This window comes from Sebastes umbrosus, chromosome 13 (assembly GCF_015220745.1).
Source record: "Sebastes umbrosus isolate fSebUmb1 chromosome 13, fSebUmb1.pri, whole genome shotgun sequence".
Classification (NCBI taxonomy): Eukaryota; Metazoa; Chordata; class Actinopteri; order Perciformes; family Sebastidae; genus Sebastes; species Sebastes umbrosus.
This window is the reverse complement of record NC_051281.1, coordinates 11,549,511-11,570,823: the sequence shown is the minus strand read 5'-3', so window position 1 is coordinate 11,570,823 and position 21,313 is coordinate 11,549,511. Positions and strand designations below refer to the sequence as shown.

General features: G+C 40.5%; 1 protein-coding gene across 2 annotated transcripts; it reads right to left on the bottom strand.

Moving 5' to 3' along the window:
- Positions 1-1,688: 1,688 nt before the first annotated feature.
- On the bottom strand, positions 1,689-21,263 carry slc12a8 (solute carrier family 12 member 8). 2 transcript variants are annotated; one of them, XM_037789369.1, is made up of 15 exons: positions 21,078-21,263; positions 20,435-20,508; positions 20,142-20,285; positions 19,504-19,650; positions 17,632-17,823; positions 17,302-17,533; positions 10,046-10,159; positions 9,730-9,817; positions 9,046-9,133; positions 7,087-7,233; positions 4,110-4,737; positions 3,908-4,005; positions 3,695-3,812; positions 2,385-2,445; positions 1,689-2,113 (listed from the first exon to the last, which is right to left on the bottom strand). In XM_037789369.1, exons 3-15 carry the CDS (start codon positions 20,277-20,279, stop codon positions 1,945-1,947), a joined length of 2,220 nt encoding a protein of 739 aa, XP_037645297.1. In that variant the 5' UTR covers positions 20,280-20,285; positions 20,435-20,508; positions 21,078-21,263; the 3' UTR covers positions 1,689-1,944. The 2 variants fall into 2 exon arrangements, with proteins under 2 accessions (XP_037645297.1, XP_037645296.1); XM_037789368.1 differs by lacking the exon at positions 20,435-20,508 and having other exon boundaries at positions 21,078-21,262.
- Positions 21,264-21,313: the final 50 nt, after the last annotated feature.

Sequence of the window (21,313 nt, the reverse complement as noted above, 5' to 3'; positions counted from 1 at the left end):
TCACAGTAATGACTCACTTAACTCTTCATTATGACACCCTATCAGTGGTGGAATGGACCTGAGCACATTACTCAAGTACTGTACCTACAATTTTGAGGTACTTTACTTTTGTATTTCCATTTTACGTAACATTATACTCCACTACATCTCAGGAGGAAATATTGTACATTTTACTTCACAACATTTATTTGACATTAGTTACTAGCTACTTTGCAGGCTGCAACAATCAATTAATGCAGAGAAACAATAAATCAGTTTAAGATATACATCTCCAACACATTCCACTGCAAAGCATCCCACATGTCCGTTAGTGAATCCTGCTGTTAAAAGGTTATCTTTTAGCTGCATGAAGCCAGACTGCTTAGAGGAAATAGTGTTCTGGGTGGGATCAATCAGGACAAATTAAATATATAAGGTTGTGATATTTAATTCACAGGGTGACAAAACAAGTTGCAATCTAAGCAAACAAGAGAAACCTAAAGACACACAGAAAAGCAAAGGTCAGTGATGGATGACATTTGATTCTGCAATCTTTTTAGGCTTTCCAGACCAAATAGTATTATCTAAATTTGTGTAAATAATGTATCATTGAACTAAAATTCATATATTAAAGTTTTACAATGTGCATGGTCCCATTCTTCAGCCCACCCTTAATGACTGGTAAGTAAGAAGCAGCTCCACTGCTGAGAAATGTTATGCTCAAACCATCGTCTCGCTGCAGATCGAGTTTTTGGAAAGCAGTCGATGAGGAGGAAACAAGGTACTAGTATCTTTACAGATGATGATGTGCCGGTTACCGGTTGCCGCTCTGATAATGAAATTCTGAGAGGAAGTGGTTTTCACAGCTTTGATGTTGAGCTGCTAGAACAGCGACACAAACAATCCACCCAAATAACATGACCTTGTGTATTACTGACATACAGTATATCAGCTTGTGTTTTAAAACAAAACAAAAAATCACTTGTTATTCCTTCTGGTATAACTGAAGGCTATTAGCTGATCGGCTCTTTATACTCAATCAAAAATGATGTACCTCTGACAACAGGATGCTGGCTGTGATTAGAGACTCGAGTGGTTCACATTCATGGAGAAAACTTCAATGATGGATGGTGTTCAATGATCCATTCAAACATTTAACAGAACATTTTGATTTAAATTTAACCCCATTTTAAGCTTGCATCCTTAAATATGGCACATTTTCCTTCATCATTGCTGTGGTCCTGCATTTAAACATTTCGATTTCAGATTGGTCTGATGGGTGTGTTGTATTTTTTTAAAACATAATATCTACATCAGTCATTCTTAGAGGAAACTTGGGAGTAGGCTGTTGATGCATCGTCAACAACAGTTCAGTGACCACTTCTGCATTAATCATTTAACACACTGTTAACTGTATTTCTTTAACCCAGTTTGATCTAAAAGCTTATTTTACCTCCTGATCTTGTTTTTATGTTTTCCTGTAAAACATTTTCAAAGAAGTGAAGTGTGAATTTCTTCTGAGTCTTATTTTCACAGTCTTTGAATCAGACTTCCCTGATTAATATGACAATTTTGTCATTTGTTATTTCTAAATTATTGCAGGTCTGCCAGGACACATACTCTACCTCTGAAATGTGACTGACAACTTGGAAAAGCAAACTAATAACAACTTGGGAAAAATGTTCTATGAACAATAAACTGTACACATGCAGAAGTAAATTAACATTTAATTAAACCTTTTGTGATACTTCAAAAGTTAAACCCATAAAGTATATTAAGACAAAAAAAACTATTTTCATTTTTACTTTTATGGAAGAAACATGATCTGAGCCACTGAATGTCTGTTAAATACAATATGTGTGCAGAATGTGGCCCACAAGGCAACATGAGCCACGGTTTGAGGCAGTGAGTGTGGTTTCAGGCTGACAGCTGTATGACATGTCACAGAGGCAGTGTTTAAGTCAGTCAGTGGAGTGGTGGTTGCACCATCTTGCCTGCCCAGATGAAAGAGGAATGGTGATGGCGGTGACGAGAGGCAAAGTCAGCATTTTCCTCCGTCAGCTGCTTGGTTTTCAGCCCGACCGTGGACAGAGAGGGGGTGACTACGATCTCATCCCGAGGAGGTCCTTTACTCCTGAAAGACACAGAAATAGTGACATGGGAAATTACCACATAACTGAAAAAGAATGTGCAGATAAAATGTTTTATATTATCTACTTCTGACTTAGTAATACAAGAATTAATAGATTATGACAAGTGTGAAAAATGACTTTAGTTTCAGTCTGTGCTTTATCAATGATCTGGACAGACATCTCTATGATGAATGAAATCTCTTATTCATCCGTCACTCACTCATTGAAGTGATTCCTGGCTAATTATTTTGTACCATAACAACCACACAATACCTGCAAATGCTACTCAATGTTGATTTGAGCCACGTGAAAAAGCTGAATCGAGCCGCGATACCTGCAAATAAATCAAAATCCAAACTGTTATCTGGAGAAATGAGCTCAATGAGTTTGTTCATTTCAATACTGGCCACATAAAACCACAAAAATATCATATTAATATGTTTAAATTTACTATGGAGACCCTTTTCATTGCGTCAGTATTTGAAGTTGCTGCTACAGTGCGGTGAGAAACACACAGCATGGCATCGACCACCTGTGGGGCAAGTGTTTAACACTTGCAGAGTTGGCGCTCAGACATGTGGTGAGTCAGACTGTTCAGGCTGTACGCTGTGCTGTGGTGAGGTTAATGCACAGGTGCTGGTGTCCCATCCAGCTATTCTAGAAATCCTATAAGCCACAACAGCTGCCAGCCTGCCAGGCAAAAAGATCGTAAGTGAAACTCCCTGAAATGTGCCAGAGTACATTACCAGGTCACATAACAACTGAGCACGGGGTGACCGAATGTAAATGCTTACTGCAAATCAAAAGGTCTTTTGTTGGACATTATACGTGATAATCTAAGTGATCTAATAACACAATAAAAAAATACCGGAAGGAATCAGCTTATATAAAAGGCATTACTTGCAGACTACTCCCATTGTAAAAGGCCTAAAATTACACAAGTTTATGGAATGACCTTGTAAACGTGTTACAAAAATAACACAGCAGGCATAAACAAGATATTTCCTCCTTTCAGCTGACAGTAAACCGTTTAAGTAAATATCTAAAACAGAGAATATGTGATGAAATATGTTCATTAAAAGCATAAAGCAAAAAGCATGAAGCAAAAACTTTAAAAACTTGTCTTGTCTTTACTTAACAAAATAAAAATTCTACAAAAATGTTTTTCTTATCTGAGGTTATATTGTCAAAGAAGCCATGTCCTATTTTTCATTTCAATACAAATGCTAGCCTACACAACACAGTCTACTTTGCAGTTATAAATAGAGCTGCAACAATTAATCAATTAGTTTAATTGACCAAATATATACCAAATAATGTGATAAGCGATTAATCGGTTTGAGTAATTTTTTAAAAAACAAAAAAAGTCAAAATTGTCTGATTCAGTCCATCCTAGGAAATATGGATTATAGGCCACAAGAGCAGGCTAACATTAGCTGTAGGTGCTAAGCGATGCCAACGACCTATCCTAACCTTACCCATTCAAGACCAATGAAAGAGTTTCACAATTCAAAAGGCTTTACCTTCTTGACATGAAGCCAGGCTAAGTGTGTTTTAACAGGAAATGAACTGATGGAAATCACCTGTAGGTAGTCCAGGACTTGTTTTCCCGATGTAGAAGAAGAGCAGCAAGGCAAAGACTATGTTTGCTAAGGCGTACGCCCACTGAATAACAAACATAATCAATATGGAGCTCAATGCCTGAAAGAAAAATGATATATTCATTAAGTTCTGTAAATAATATCCGAAACTATTAGAACAAAAATAAATTAAATGTAATGAAATGTGTAGCCTACCCCGATAAGAGCAGCCCAGTGGTTGCAGAACTTTGCATACAGTGAGTCCTGCATGGGTTTGATTTCAAAGCTCTGGTGCTCCGCTTTACCTCCAGCACCTGAAAGATTTAATAAAGGGTCAGGTTACTAAAAATCAGGTACAACTAACTTCTATGATCTCTACTCCTGTCTCATCTAGTGTTTTATGGTTAGAACTGATCACCTGTGCTGTGATTGGGAGGGTCAGCAGATGAATCCTGCTCAGCATGGTGTGTTTTGACTTGTGGTTCTTCTCCAGCCTCCACGCCTCCACCACACTGCACCTCAGCTTCTTCATGTGGCGGAGCTGAACTCGTCTCCTCTCCTCTCTCTTCTGAGAACCTATTGCTGTTTAGGTCCAAGCCAAAGCTGTTCATCAGCATCTGCTTAGTAGTGACGTTAGCCTTTTTGCCCTTGGAGGAGGTCTTCTCAGCCCCGGCATCAACATTTGACACGGGGGGAAAGATCTGGTCCATGTCCTTGGTGAACTCCAACAGAGTTCCTTTACCCTGCGGACTCTCACCTCCACTCCCGTAGCTCGGGAGGGCGGCCTCGATCAGAGGCCTGGAGCTCTGCCTGGTGGACCCACCCTGGTTTCTTTTGGCTGTGACGAAGGTGTCCTTCTTGTCTTTAGTCTGCAGCTGAAAGGTCATGGCCACGCTGAAGTAGGAGTAGTCGATGATGCTGTAGGTGAGCATGAAGTTTATGGAGACGATGGGGGCCAGCACGTTGACCTGACCGATGAAAACGAAGGCCAAAGTCAGCAGACTTGTCAGACAGATGGCTGCTACTGGAGTCTTGTTTGGGCCTTTCTGTTAGAGAGGAAGAGAGTGGCACAATATGGAATGACATTACTGTCTAATAAAGAACCTAAATAACAATAATAATTGATTTTTCTGATAAAATTAAGGATTAAGTGTTCCTTTATGGGTTGAGAAAATATGCTTACATAGGTAAATGAACCATTATATTTGGAGGCTAAATCAACCATTTAAAAAGCCATTGGATTATCGGAAAAATGCATTGTCACAATGCTGAATTCAGACCCGTTTTTAATCAAAGGTACGGTGTGTAACATCTGGCGGTGAGGCTGCAGTTTGTGTGCCAAGCGTGTAGAAGAACTACGGTGGCCGACGTGAAAACGTGAATGGTCCTCTCTAGAGCTGTTGTAAGAGTAGCGTAGGTCATTGGGAGTATGTGGGAAGTGAGTGGTGAAGCAAGAGAGAGAGAGAGCGGCTAGTTTAGCTTTGAGAATATCAAGTGAATGTACAGTGGAAGCTGCAGTTTATGCAGAAATAAATGCTGCAGCTCCTCAAGACCAACAGAGGTTTCCCCGTGTCTTGTTTCCCGGCGGCTGAGTGGAGTGACGGCGGTTAACTCCGGATCGAGTAACGTTATCGACTTTAAAGTTAACACAGTGGTTTGTCCATTCTGGGCTACTGTAGAACCATGGCGGCCAGCTCCGTGAAGAGGACCCGCTCCGTATGTAGATATAAACAGCTCATTCTAAGGTAACAAAAACACAACGATTCTTATTATCAGGTGATTATGCACTAAAGAAAACATACTTATTAATATTATATTCAATTCCTGCCAATAGATCCCCCTAAATGTTACACACTGTTCCTTTAACTCATGAAAAGTTGATGTTTTGGAGATAGATGGGTTTCACAGGACAGTGACGCTATGTAAAAATGCACATGCCTAATGTCCGTAAGTCAACACAGTGCGTTCCTCCTGACTGAGATTTTGTAGCTTTGGAACCTTCAACCTTTAGTCCAAATAAAACTGTCACAAATGGACACTAAAGGAGAAACAGACACCTACAGGGAATGATGACATGGATCTGAACTTAAAGTCATATTTGAGTAATATAAAATCAAAACAGTAGAAAGTTAGCATTGGTTTGTTAACCAGCTTGCTTTCACCTCCCAGGTCCTATGACAGAGTTTAAGGAGCGCTGCTGTGTGCCTGGCGGGCCTCCAGAGCACACAGCGGAGCGGGGCCCTGCCCGTCGCCCTTCCTGCGTTTGTTCTGATGCTTTGATTTGGGCCAAGATGTCTAGGGCCTCATTCCAGCCCGTTGAGAGAGGTCAGACACCGCTGCCACCCAGGGAAGTCTGAGGAAAACTGGGGGTGGACGGGGTCAGGGTGTCAACGTGTCAACGTGACTCTGTGTGTGTGTGGTTGTGTAGCAGCAGTGAGTCAAAACTCTCGCTGTAATGGAGTCAGTCCACTCACTTCTATGGAGTCTGCACTCTATAGTTAGGCAGTCCTGTCACTGTTTCCTGTTGAGTTCACCCACCACACCTCCTGCACGTCCAGACTACACACACTTATTAGCAGTCGTGAAGGAAGTACTCTTAAAATATTTCACTTTGAATTGTAGTAGAGTAGAAGTATAAAGTGGCATGAGAAGAAAATACTCAATACCAAAAATTTGTACTTAAGTAGTGTACTTGACTCTATGATAATATGATTTACCTAATAGTTCAGTGATTATTTAAAGCAATTATTTAAAGATGTATTTTAGTTACTGGGGAATTTTACTGTTTGTTTCATGGATGCCCTTTTTATATACAAGTCCAGAGTGAAGTCATAGTGAGTGATGCGGTCATTTATTTTATTTTAGCTCAATTCATGAATGATTATGTTATGAATGAGTAGTTCGTTAGGAACAAATCTTCTGACAGTCAGCATTAATCACTAACGTGTATGTCTTAGACTAGTGTTAGCGGAGACAAATTATAATTTTAGCGTTTCACTGAGCTTTCTGACGGGTTCACAGTGGTTTGACAGTGTTATCAATAGAAGCAGATCGCTCAGTTGTCACGGAGACAGATTTGTTGACATGTGAGCTCAGTCGCTGTTTATGATTTCATCCAAAGTACTTTCTCATCCATGTCGGCTTAAAAGTTGAGCATCAAACTTTGACACAATGCGGCTGAAGGCTCGGCAAAACGCCAGCTAAGTGGATCAATAAATGAACTTTGATAATTAAATTATATTATTTAATCATGCATATAAGTGAACTCCCTGGTACATAAACACACACCCTCACTACATAATCTGCTTTTACGTCATGGTGACTCTAGCTAATATTTTTCAGTATACTGTTGCCTCCCTTCCTGACTCCATCCATTCATCTGTTCATCCACCCACCCCTCTTCCCAGGAAGGCCAGAGCGGGGATGACCCTCTCCTGGGCGATGCACTGGAGGATCCTGGGTGCTCCGTACAGGCCGCCCATGCAGGAAGCCAGGGACGAGATGTAGAGGCCCAGCAGAAAGAGGAAGCCCACCAAGGAGACCTGGAGGAAGAAGGAAAACAAACAGAGGGTGGAAGAGGATGGGGTGGGGTTGAGAGCTCACAACAGCTACACCCAGTTCAGTTCCGCTGCAGCCAGCCCCTTATGAAAACAATGAGGACGAAACCACTGATGAAGAAGTCAAGGATCTTATAAAAGAGTCAGTAATTGGTTAAAGCAAAACAACTGGCAGAGAGTTTAGCTGCTCAAGACATCTCATTGATCTGCTCTTCCCCACAGCCCAACACTTACGCCCACTTTTTTATGGCACATTACAAAGCTGTGAACAGTCTTTGTGCTGTTGTATGTGCATGAATTGAACCTTCGCTCTACTCTGCACAAACTAAACTCATGAGGCCCGGTCTTCCTAACATCAGCTGTCCATATGGAGAGCAAACCCAGGCTCAATGAGGCCCAGAAATTCAGAGGTCAAATGTCAAACCTCCATTCAAAAGACATGTAATATAGACAGCGTGTGAGACTGTTGCAGCATGATCTGTTTAAGTCAAGTGTTCAGCAGACGACCCTCACAGTAGGATAAATATATGCAAGAGAGTAGGAGAAATTAATTAAAGCTACTGAAATGATTTATGAGTATTTGTTTCCAGTGCTCTGTGGCTGCCCTGCTGCATTTCACGCTTGGCATAATACGATTTTAGACATGTGTTATGGGACTGTCAAAGACGCCTACACTGCATCCCCACTCCCATCGCTAGGGACGTCTGACCCTATCTCCGCCCTGTCAACCAGAGGCTGCTGGAGAGGGAGAAGCCTCAGGGATAAGACTGTCTACTGTATACACTAGGGCTGTCACAATTTACTTGGTAAGAATTAAACAAATATCTTTGCATACCTGTAAATTAAATACCAATGCATTGGTGAGAAAAGTTTATAAAAAGCAGAACAGAAAATGATTTGTCTGACCAAGATCCCTGTACTGAAATAGTCGGTCTATTCCAATACACACACTTACGGTATTTGCAAGTAGTCAAATCCGTATTTCCTGTTATTACCACAATGCACAAGTGCCCGTTAAGAGTGTGGAAGTTTATCAGAGCTCAATGGAACTTGGAACGTACAAGTAACAGTACAGGACACAAACCAGCTCAGACAAAATAAGCAGGATCAACCATGCACTATTAAAAAAAAAAAATGTGCAGAGGAATAATACAATTAATAAAGCACATAGGTCTACTGAGAGACTTAAAGCATATCATATTTAATATTATCTTGACAATGCCAGATATGTGATATTATTCTTATCGGTCCAATCAAGAAGAACAGATGTTCATTTTACGTGATAACACCTGTGGAGCAATAACTTTGTAGTGCTTGGACGTAAAATAATAATATTCTTGCTGAATTCAAAATGTCATAAACTTAAATTTTTTCATGTCTGTTGATTATTATCGGTCATAAAACCAGCCTCTCTTGGCTCTTTACCACCAACAGCTGGACTGCTGTGGAGCTATACATCCTGATGCATGTGGGATACACTTGGTTCTGAATAATGCTTCAAAGCTATATTGGGAAAAGTGCACATCAAGTGAGGATTAAGTGGACTGTGTGTTCTACCTGGCAGAGTGTAAAAGTGCACTTAAATGCTTAAGACAGCTAATGTGGGTATTGGGACAGAACAGTAGTTTTCTATAATTTATGAGTAATATTTGAGTGAAACGTCCATACAGTCAGAACCTGAACTAACCACACCACATCAACAAAGTGAGGCATCATGGGGAATCCCCTTGCCCGAGCCATTCTGTTGAGAAAGCCTCTCTCTTACAGGGCAGGATGGAAACAGAGGGGGGAGTTTACCTTTTCTGCTATCAAGAAGTCATAGCGCAGAGCTTCTCTGGTGCAGATGGCCCCGAGAAGGAAGACAAAGACCAGATACAGGAACCACCTGCGGGTCACCAACAGTACGACACACGGGATTATTAACTGCTGCTTTCCCACTATTAATAGGAAAATTGTGTCATCACAGCTCCACAAGTGACATGCTGGGAATATGGGTTTGTTTGTTCTCTCCAATGAAGGTGGGAAAAGGTTGCCCTTTTGATAAGAGACACCACAAAAGTGATCTGAGAGCACCACAAAGTATAATCAAAACATTTGGAAAGTGCGATTTTGGATGATTCATACCTTGAGGGAGAGACTCCGCAGTTATATATATTTTAAAAAGATCCTTGTAGCATGACGTGTAGTTGATTAGAAATTTGTAAGATAAAATTATTTTCTGACATGTTGGTACAACAACTTAACATTTTTCTCAGGCTGTATGATTCCACAGTATTTCCGTCTGTGTACTTTTACAGCCTTGGTCTTCATTTCTTACAGTGTAATTACTTTCACTGCAGGTCAGTCTCTGAACTTTTAAATTAGTTGTGGTCTTGCGCACTTAATTGTGTAGCGTTTCCATGCGATGTTTTCTTATTTTACAATATATTGTTGTGTGTGTGTGTGTGTGTGTGTGTGTGTGTGTTGGGGGTGTCGTCATACGAGGTGAAGACAGCTGCCAGCGTTCCCACAGGGATGTTGTGTTCAGGCCGCTGAAGGTCTGAGCTCATGTTGAAGCCTGCCATAACCCCTACACACACACATACATACATATGCATAAACAAACCACAAAAATGTACACAACATACTGTACAATGCAAAATGTATTTTTACCCTGCATGTAGCTGCAAGAAGACAGTTAAACTTAAAAGGGCAGATACCATGAGGTATTCCTAATTCATACTGTACATGTGCTATGCAAACTGTATGTTTTTTTCACACAATATTAGATAAAAAAGAGATGATGGGGCCAGCTCACCCGTAGCAGCAGGGAAGAAGACCCCAAAGACCGTGAAGAAGTTTTCTCCTGGGGTGTAATCTGGCATCGTGTTGCTGCTGAGCAGCCCGGCTGAATAACCAATGAAACCGTGCTCTGAGAGACGAAACAACAACAACACAAAGCATGTCAGTTCTGAGCCTTATGCCAGGATCACCAGCATGTCTTCACTGAGTAAACAGTCCAACGTATCAATAATGCAAACCTGTCAACTGCCTGACAGAAGACATTGTGTTATGTTTAATAACTTGAATGAGATGGATTTGATGATCTACACGATCTTTCTTGATCTTGAAATTAACTCGGCAATGGGAAGTGTTTTATAGATCAAGAAACATTTTGCCATTTAAGTGTGTTTGTTTTTTCTGTAATCCAGATTGTGATTATTTAAATTTTTCAATAATGTCCTCAAATTTGTATTATTTGACAAAAAATACCTTTTTTATGAATAACTAAAATTACCGCCCTGCGGCTGTATGCCTCCGCCAACCAGTTCTGTTGCAGTTTGCATCCACGTCTGTCCAAAATGTCATCACTTCATCATTTTATCCTATTACACATGTCTGTGAAATTGTCATAATTAGCATATGAATTCTTGAGCTATGGCCAAAAACATGTCTTGTGAGTTCCCAGTGACCTTTTGACCTCCAAAATCTAATCAGTTCATCCTTGAGTCCAAGTGGACGTTTGTGCCAAATTTGTAGAAATTCTCTCCAAGGGTTCCTGAGCTATCACGAGAATGGGACGGACGGGAGCATGGACGGATAACCCGAAAACATAATGCCTCAGGGCCACGGCTATTGCCGGCGCAGAGGCATGTCTCATCCCAAATAATGCCCATATAAGATGGAATTGCTTTAGATTTGTTTTTCTAACAATAAATTCTGAAAAAGCAAAACTTTGAAATCAACTTTCCCTCAATGACTACAGTGTTAGACTGCAGGCTGGTTGCTGTATAGCTACCTGCAGCTACAGTATGATTTAACTGTGATGTTAAGTTCTCATTACTGTGGTGTTTTCATTTTCTTTCTTCCTAGATGATTATTGTTGAGTGTTTGCACTGCATTTCCTGGAGATGTTGAGACTGACTGGATATGTAAACACATCACGTCTGCTCCAGAGGATTTTCCAAGGAAAGACCCACAGTACCAGACACCAGGTGTTTAAAACAATATATAACATACTGTAGGTTTGAACAATATTGCATTTTATCAGCAATAATTAGAAGTTTCATACTTGGTACAGGACTAAAGGAGGCTGGTGGACAAAATTATATTCTCATTTAACTTTTTAAATTCCTCCAGATTTATTACAGAACTACCTAACCTGGGATTTTAATGACCTTGATTTTAAAATCACAATAAATAATAAAAGTGAGAGACACTTTATTCAGTTTGCAGTCTAAAGTCAGGACAGGTCAGTTGAGTCTAGGTCTGTTTGTTGAGCGTGCAGGAGGAGAGATTGTTCTGCATTGGTGGGGGCCATTTGAACCACACAGTCTGAAGGGCAGGCCTATGTTACAACACCGGACATTTCCCCCTTGGTTATCTTGCGATGGGAAAGAATGTGTTCTCTCAGATTAATGACATGTTTATCCAAAAGGAAGTCACCACCCTTTTCAGAAGCTCAGCAGCTTCCAAGTTTGAGAGAAAGAATGAGAGTGAGCGAGAGAGGGAGACAGAGAGTGAGAGAAAAGAGAGAGAGAGAGAGAATGCCATTTTTTTCCTTTTGTTTTAGACAAAAGCCAAAACCGTAAGGGCTGGATAGACTAGTTACTCCAAGTGCACATGTTCTTCAGGAGATAAATAAAAACTGACATCAAATGGGATTAGGTACTCAAACTCTCGTTCACTCCGTGACCCTGTGAGGACGCCCTCTGTCCAAACAATCAGAATCTAACAGTCAGTGTCCATGTCTGCACCGTGGGCTCCACACCCATATTACAACATACACTCCAGCATCCAACCATGACTCCAACCGGACTCTCTCAGAGTGTTCAATTGAGTGTTAGAAAACAATTTCTATGAACACAAATTCATTGCTTGGATACACTGCCAAAGTATTTGATCCAAAGTACTGAGGTCAAAAACGGCAAACAATTATGTCTTTCAAGTAGACGTTTTGTGCAAGTTTTCCATTTTCTTGTGAAACTGCATATTCACGTTCTTCATACCATGCTCCTATATAAAGGCATGGTCAGATTGGGAGCCCCATGGTAACAAATTTGCTGTTGGGCCCAAGTTGCCTTCAAGTACAGTGCACACAGCAGATTACAGATGGCAGCTTCCTTACATTTTGCACTGTGACCCAGAAATATATTTTTGTATGTCAGTTAGTTTATGGTCATTTGATGAAACAAACATTATACCTGCTAAACATCTGAACATTAAAAGTGGTGTCATTATGGGAATGCAAGTATGCAGATGTTAGCATGTAGCCCAAAGCACAGTTTTACCAAAGTACAGCCTCACTGAACAGTGGCGCTGTCAAGGGGTGACCAGGTTGATAATAATTGACAAAAGTATTGAAATTGTCATAAATTAAAAAAAAAAAAAATTCATAAAATGTCATTAAATAAACACAGAAAACATGTTGATCCAAAAGATTTCTAAATGTAGAAACATGAAAAAAATATTTCTCAATACTCCATGAGTTATTTGAACTATGCACATTTTCTAGTTTTTGAGATCGGCTCATTATGATGAGCAGATTGAGTGCAAAGCCGTTTCGTTATGTTCCGCATGTAACGTAACGTAACGTAACGTAACGTAACGTAACGTAACGTAACAATGTCATGACAAACATACAATGCCATTACGTAAAAGACAGAAGCCTTAGCTTTCCGCAGCAAAAACAATGAATGCTCTAGCTGAAAAGGTCTTTATTTTACATCTATTTAAACAAGATCATGCAAACAACGATCTCCCGCAGCCATTACGGAGCAAAACTCTGGCGCCACCGCATGTTGTCACCACATTTTGTACCAAATGTAACGTAACATAATGACGTCATCACAAGCGTTTAACATTAACTGTAAAATAAATCCCAAAGTATATCAGTATGCGATTCCTTAACTCTCTATTTTGACATGGTTTTCAACTAGCCTACATACTACAACAGCATAAAGGCCTTTACACACCGGGGGGCGTAACAAATAAACAACACAAAAATGCAAAATAGGTAAAAAGGTAAGAACGGAAGGAGTGAATCTGGTCTGCGCTGCCTTTGTCAAGGTTGAAAGGAATAATAAAGTTTGCCATCTTGGTTGGAACTACGGAACCTCCATGTTTTATAATCCTTCTCAACCCAACTCAACCCGTTCTGCACAACGTGATTGGTTGATGCCTTCATTCACGGTAAAGCTGTAGTGAAAGCATTCAGTATTATAATGTGTGAAGAACAAGTGTATCGGCAGAGTGGGGCTCCTCTCTGAACTCAGCATTCCTCTGATACACACTGGAATGTGTAGTCAGATTACATGAGCGTCTGAGGCCTCTCCCCTCCCGTCCGACTGACCTCTCACTCTCCCACACTAACCAGTATGAACTGCTGCTGCATGTTCAACAGGGCAGGCTGTGGTGTTACAGAGGTGGGGCAGGTCCCACTGGGATGATTGAGAACTATATATTATAGAGCGGATCACAGGGAGGGATGATGTAGCGGTCTCTGGAGTAGCAGCAGCCCTCAGATCTCAGTTCCGGCCTTCTCTCTTTGTCATTTTCCAAAAATGTGGGTGAGTCTGGTTAACACCCTAAACCCCAGACCCAAGCAGCACATTATGGCTTCCTGTTGTGTGGGGAATAGGCTTCAACTAAAGGGACTCTGAGTAAAAGCATCAGATTGTATTTCATCAGAGCACAATCAGAAGGTTTTGCGGTTGAATTGTTTGGCTGCAGAGACAATATGTTGGCAGTGTTACTGACCAAACTAAATAATTTACTGAACAAAGACATGAATTGTCCTCCCATCAGGGATGATACAGCACTATTCTGAGCTGTCTTACATGCTGTTAAAATTATACCTGTCACATTACTGCAGGAAGGACTTGTCATCATAAGTCACTTAACAGATCCTTGAAGCTGTGGAAATGAGGAAGCCAGGTCAGTCTACAGGTGAAGGGTCATGTACGTAATAACACACCTAAACCCTTCTACTCATGATTATAACACAGGGTTGTCAGCTAGGGCTGCAACTAATGATTATTTTCATTGTTGATTAATCTGTCAGTTACTTTCTCAATTAATCGATTAGTTGTTTGGTCTATAAAATGACTCAAAGAACTCAAAGATATTCAATTTACTGTAATAGAGGATTAAGAAACCAGAAATATTCATATTTAAGAAGCTGCAATCAGAGAATTTTTACTTTTTTTTCTTAAAAAATGACTCAAACAGATCAATCGATTATTAAAATAGTTGCTAATTGATTTAATGGTTGACAACTAATCGATTAATCGTTGCAGCTCTATTGTCAGCATCACATTGTAGACATTAAGACAGTGGCCAAGAGTGTATATTGACAAAATAAAGCAGATGTCTACTAGATGAATAGCCCCTTGGCGTCACTTTAGGTTTAGGCAACAAAACCACTTTGTTAAGTTTATGAAAGAATTACATGTTTGGGCTCAAAACTACATTTGCAAAGTGAAAATAAAACTGAACGTTGTGAATAAAAGGGACATTAACGAACAGCTGGTTTTAACGTGAAAGTGAAACCTAACACACTCCTGGATGAAAACCTTGTGTTTGTTGAACCCATCCACCTTCCCTCTGGCCAGCCCTGTGAGTGTCTATTCGCTCTTTAAACTACGTCACCACACTTCCGGCACACTTTCTTTAAGCAATTACAGTTGCCGCGGATGGGTTTACGTTATAGTTAATGGACAGACTGGTGTGTTTCATACAGGCGCTGAAAGGTGCCTTGTGCGGCGGTATCGCATGCCGATAACCGTGACGAAAGCATTGATATTTGACACCCTGGGAATGAGAACGGGCTGGATCTTCAAACATCTTATTTCTGTCTGACTCCACCCCAACACCCAAAAGATGTTCAGTTTACAATGTTATAAAACAAAGACAAGCAGCAAATGCTGGAACCACAGAATGATTAGCCTTTTTGCTTGAAAAATTATTAATTGATTAATTGGTTAATCATTCAGCTCTAAATTTGACCATTTCAGATCGACAATTCAATGTCCTGTTTTGCATTAAACACCAATATTTGCCAGGCATACATACAACAAGCCAATATCCCATTATAGTTTTCACATAATATGTCACTTGGCTGACATGTCATACCGTAGCTATGGCAGTGATGTACCATGGTGTCTGAGAGTGCACATAGGGGACGTGTTATCAAACTGGGACCACGTGATTTTGGCGGTGGCTCCTTTCCTTCAGGATGTGCCTCAGGCCAGCGTTCACTGAGTGCAGGCTAATCTGGGCTGCTTCAACAAACTAGTGGACCTGCTGGTCCTCTGCCAACCATGAGGTCACCACAACACACACAGAAGCTCTTAATTGGAAAAACCTGGAGTAGCCATTATGGGTGGTTCTCCCACAATTCCTCAGAGCTGCAAACTAGCCTGTGCTTTGCTGTAATATGAAGAAGGCTGGAGGTTGAGAGTGGTGGACAAGTACAGGTTAGGGGTGGGATTAGAGTCTGTTGTTTTTATTTTTACTGGGGTATGAGAAGTTGTAAAGCTTAATCTTTGGACAAGTATAACGAGTTCCTTTTGGTTTGCTGGGAAATAAGCAAAAAAAAAAGGATAGTTCACTGTATGATATACTGTATGTATATTGTTTTTCTGTGTTTATGTAAGTTATAGTGACTTTTTTGTGCCTATAATGTCCTATTCCCATAAAGACTGGCTTTTTGCCTCCTGGAACCACTGGACAGGACGTTGATAATCAGTGAGAACAGGAAATGTGGGGAAGGACTTCCTGACGGCCAGCAAAAGAATACAATCTAGTCAAAAAAAGGCAACGTTTCCTCACCACAAAAGAAAAAAGAAAAGAAAAGAAAAAAATCTTCTCAATAAACACACTCAAACTTGGTTCAAGCCACAAGAAAACAGCACATTACAGAAGTTTCTAACTGAACCAACAAGCCACTTGAGGCAAAGAAACTTCTCATTGGAGAAAAACAGGTTAACTGACTGGGTAAAAAACAGGTAAAATGTGTGCCAAAAAGTTTGTTATTCAGACACCAGCCTCATGAAGAAGTTAACTGCAGGGATCTAGTAGATCAGTAGAGTACAAGACCAACACTGACAATAATAAGTGATGCTACAGCTCCACCTACTGGCCTCAACAGATCACAGCATTCAGCCAGTGGATCCCAAATCACGACAACTGTATTTTTACCAATCAGTAACAATGCTATGGAAACTAGAAACAAAAGGAGCTAAGATGAATTTTACTTTATTTTGAACACAACCTACATAATCATGTTTCTCATGAGTTACTGAGTCACAAAAAACACAAGGCTCTTTTGCTACATTAACTCAGAACTCAGAAAGAGCAAGATGTGCTTTTTCACATTTCATACTTATGTTTATGCTGCTTTTCTTTTCTCCCCTGTCAAAACAACAACATCCACCAGTTGATAGCCTTTCTATCATCAGATCACTCTTGTTTCATTAGCGTTCCCTAAACAATCCAGTTCATTCCTCTTTTCAACAGCAGACATTTTGACTTGTTAGGAGAGGTGGGACTAATAAAGTTAACGAGGGTTTGGGTTCAACAGTTACTGCAATGCACTGCAGCAATTAACTTATTAGTTACACCTGTGTTCGACAAGTCAAATAGTCAGTTGCTACAACATGCCAACCCTCTACATCCTCCACCCTGACCGCTCAATGGTGGGATGATCTTACCTCCAACAAAACTGGAGAAAAAACAAACTGAAGACCCATCACATCCATCTCCACCTCTGTCCCTACCCCACAGCTGTCCATCCAACTCTCTCACACACACATATACACTGTAAACACCTTAAGCAGGATCCTCTTATACAGTAACTGTTGTAGTGATTTTGTTTAAATGGTATTCTTGATGGTTTGGCTACTCACTCAGTTGATGATTGAGGGATGTTCACTTATTTTTCTGTTGAAACTCTGATTAATGTGATGATTATTTTGGCTCAAAATACCCAGAAGACACAAAACATCAATACTGATTTAAACCTTCCCATGATCCCTGTTCTATCTACAGTATATTCATGACCCCCAGCCCTACCTGGGTCAAGGTGCGTGAAGGTGCCGATGACAAAGTCCAGCGTGGAGACGGCGAGCACGGCCAGCAGCAGCAGCTGGAGTCGGACGATCCACTTGACGCCGGCCAGGTTGATTCCAAGCAGTGCCAGCAACACCGCCGCTGACATGCCGCGCACCGCCCACTGGCTCTGTAGACCCAGCAGCTCCGCCACCGACTCGGAGAAACCGGTGATGTACATGGCTCCAGCTACGCACTGCAAGCAGGAGATGGGAGACAACATAAGTAAAGGAAATGTGTGGATCATCCTCCAAAAATAGCCACTAACTGAAAGTGTGGAGATTAGTTACTCACCTGTCCAAACACATACAGGAGGCCCACGGTGCCCCCGACCCTGCTGCCCAGGACGGTGGAGATCATGGAGTAGATTCCTCCACTCCCAACACCGCAGTGCTCACTCACTCCGATCCCCGACATCACCGTCACTAAGGCAACCAGCACAACCATCGACACCAGGAACATCCCGAGCAGCACGCCCGTGTTCCCCTGGAGGATGATTGGAGGCAAGATGACACTAAATGTAAGTATGTGTACATCAGCAGCATGTAACTCATCTACAGCTGTAAATTGAACATTTTATAATGATGTGCAGATTGTACTATAATGTATCTGCACGCCTAGACTTTCTATACTGCTTATATGCTTTGTATGTAATTTACTGCACACTTTGTCCATCCTGTATACATGATTGTATCTTTTTCTCCAATGTTTATTCTTTTCATGTGTCTGAACATTTTTCTTTTCTTTGTTTGTCTCAGTATCTTAAGGGGAGACCCCCTGGGCAAAAACATAGTTGTTCATGCACCGGTCAATTATTAGATTTTGGGCTATTTTGCTTCCATAACACGTCTTCTTTCAGACTAGAGATAAGGAAACATCCAAAAAACACATTTAGGTGTTTATTTTACTACACTTTGTTGATTTGCTTCTGTAGATTTATCCTAAATTCACCAAAAGTAAGCATTAGATAATGCATAATTTGCATATTTAAACATAAAATTTCAGTAATAAAAAAAAAAAATGTTTTAATGTAAGTAATCAACTGGGGACGTTTCAAGGGATATCTGTTAGTTAAATCTTTTACCATATTCACCTGTAGTGTCTTGCAAAATGCATGGAATATTACAATACATATCTTTAAAGATTGTTTGTTTGTTTTTTCTCCGAGCCAGAAATCTCCACTTTAGTAGCTCTTACATCCACCAAACTTTCCTGTTTCATTCCTATCTATATTCTGAAAGTTTTTACAGAGGGGTTTGTTCATATACCATTTATAGCCTGATTTATAGAACATTTTATTACTAAAAACATGGCAAAAATGGACTTTTTATTTTCTCGCTCTATTTGCTGCTTCAAGTCCCCATAATCTGATTTCAGCTTCAGTTTTCAGGAAAACTAAGGACGAGAAACGGTGTACATGTTTGGAAGACCTTCTGGTGAAATCAGGCCAATTAAACCAGGGGAAACATTCAATCTTTACTTTTGCACAATAAGGAATCAAGTAATTCACAATAAGACGCATCTCACTCTTGCTCAAGAAACCCTGTCTCCCACACGGCAAACTATGTTTTAGCTGTCAAGTTGAACCCAAACGAATGTAGCAATTAAGATCACAGGGTCTTTGTAGTCGTGTCCTGTGATGACACATGCACATTAAAGTGGTTGGGATCGACTGACAGGGTGACACATCCTTAATGATGCCTGCAGCTAAAAATCAAAAAATCGACAGAGATTGTGTGAAGCACGCAGCAACAACCAGGCATGAGGCTAGATATGGTAAAAGTGAAAATATACACAACATACAGTTCTTTCAGTGTAGGAAAGCAATTATTTAAAAAAAAATCTCTATTAGTGGGGGTAATCAATTTAGGAAGACCATCAAAATAAGAGCACATTGAATGGTTTAATCTTGGGGCAGATTCTTTGTTGTTTTCAGAAGATGATATTCAGAGTAAGAGAAGGAAATTGTGGGTGCTCGGGTTGCTCCAATTGACAAAATGTCCAACATATGATCAATTCACATTTAAACAAAGTCATTTGAACCTTAGGCCAAAGATTTTTTTACAGCTTCATTATTAGATAAAGCCATAATTAGTGACACACCGGTACCAGAGAAAGGGAAGAAAGGGAAATAGAGGAAGCGAGAGCAACACAGTGTATACTAACCACCAGGTAGCCGGTACGTAGGAATAGCACCACACCGAAGATGTTGATCATGCAGGTGGTGAAAACTCCATCCCAGGTGCCGAAGAGCACCGGCTCCCACACAAACAGTTTGATCCTCCACCACGGCTGGCTGGACTGCTGGAGGCCCTGACCAAAGACACACAACAGTCAAAGAGCTCGGACAAAAATTGGGGTTTTGCATATTCTGCACCCTCAGCCTGGAATTTGCTCCAAAATGACCTAAAAAAATCAAGGAGCTGGTATCATTAAACATTTTTAAATGTAAAATGAAGGCTTTAGAAGAAGACTTTATGGCATGCCAATGTTTTTAGCCCCCTTGTTGTACAGCTGACTCCCAGAAAAGTTCCTTTTTGTCCCCCCATTTGTCTTTAGATAGTTCTCTTTTAATGCAAATTTTAGTGCTTTCAGTGTTTGTGATTTGTATTTTATCTCTATTTGTGTCTGTGTCTGCAACTTTGTGTTCTTGCTGCTGACCGTCTTGGCCAGGTCTCCCTTGGAAAAGAGGTTCTTAATCTCAATGGGACTAACCTGGTTAAATAAAGGTTAAATAAAGAACTGGCTGATTTAAATATTTCAACAAGAATAAGTCATTACCATATTCATTTTGAGGACCATACCTGTGCATCTTCATGAAACAGATCATGGACGTGTGTGTTTGTGTTGGTAACATCGGGGACTCCCTCCTTCAACAGCCCTGCACCGTTTCCCTCCTGGTCACAGGTGTGCACAGTCCAGCCTATTGGCAGGGTTTCCATTACAACCTGCAAGTGTAAACAGTTGGAACACAGGTGTGTCTGTTTGCTCTTATATAAACACAATGTAAAACAACAAACATGAGGAAATTCAGCTTAGGGCTTGAATGCATTAGTGAGCGCATGAGTGAAGGTAGATGAGCCAGTATTAGTCCCACCTATCCTGGTTAAACAGCAACAGGTGCAGAGCAAGGACACCCGGATGTAGCAGGGCGCGCTCCCAACACTGACCCTGGATAGACGTCAAATAATGAAACCAGCCAGGCTGCTACTGTATTTAACTTAGCAGCAGGCTAAAACAATAAATCAGTCTAATAGTATAATGTAAGGTTTAATTAGCATTAAACAGTGGTGAACAGATTTTTTTAACAACAGTTTTACCTCAATGTTGAGCTATAAATCAACTGTTTACTAAACTTGTCAATTTACTGTTTCCTGGTAGCAAAAGTGAAATAAGCTCCAGTAAATCCTCAGAGTTACTGGAATTAACTCTTAAATGAGGCAATAAGCAATTCGGCATCTTAATTAAATACAATTGTATTTCAATTTTTATTTTTTTCCCCCTGAATTGCCAAAAAAGTAAAGTTTGTGGCAGGAGAGTGCAACAAAAAGTCCAACAAAATAGGTGCTTGTTGGTGGGCTTTATGTGCCATATTGAGGAGCACCTATATGCATTCAGAAAGGTCTTTAAAAAATAAAATTTTACAAGGCAAATATTTTAAATAAGAGTTAACACATTTTAAATAGATGCTGTCTCCATTCATGAAGCATCTAGGCTAAACTCCAGTTAGCTGCACTTACCTTGTACAGAGTCCCATATCATTCCATGCTGAGGAAATAAAAAGAGGAATAATCAGCTACCAAAACAAGAAAATCAGAAATCAGTTCATTTTTCCTCAGATATATGACTCCAGTCAGTAAGAACAGGACTTCCAGCTCCTCCTGCTGTAAACACCATGTGTTATTAAAACGTCAGCAGCAGCCTGCAGGTATTAACTTTAGTTAACTGTTAGCCAACCGACCTATCAGGGTGTGTT

Bases quoted from the DNA above. Each gene is read 5' to 3' on its own strand.
- slc12a8 (XM_037789369.1), bottom strand. From the start codon at position 20,279: ATGGAAACCCTGCCAATAGGCTGGACTGTGCACACCTGTGACCAGGAG. The intron at 10,160-17,301 runs GTAGGGCTGGGG...TTCGTCTCTCAG, and splicing joins CTTCACGCACCTTGACCCAG to AGCACGGTTTCATTGGTTAT. The intron at 9,818-10,045 runs GTGAGCTGGCCC...GTGTGTGTGTAG, and splicing joins CTTCTTCCCTGCTGCTACGG to GGGTTATGGCAGGCTTCAAC.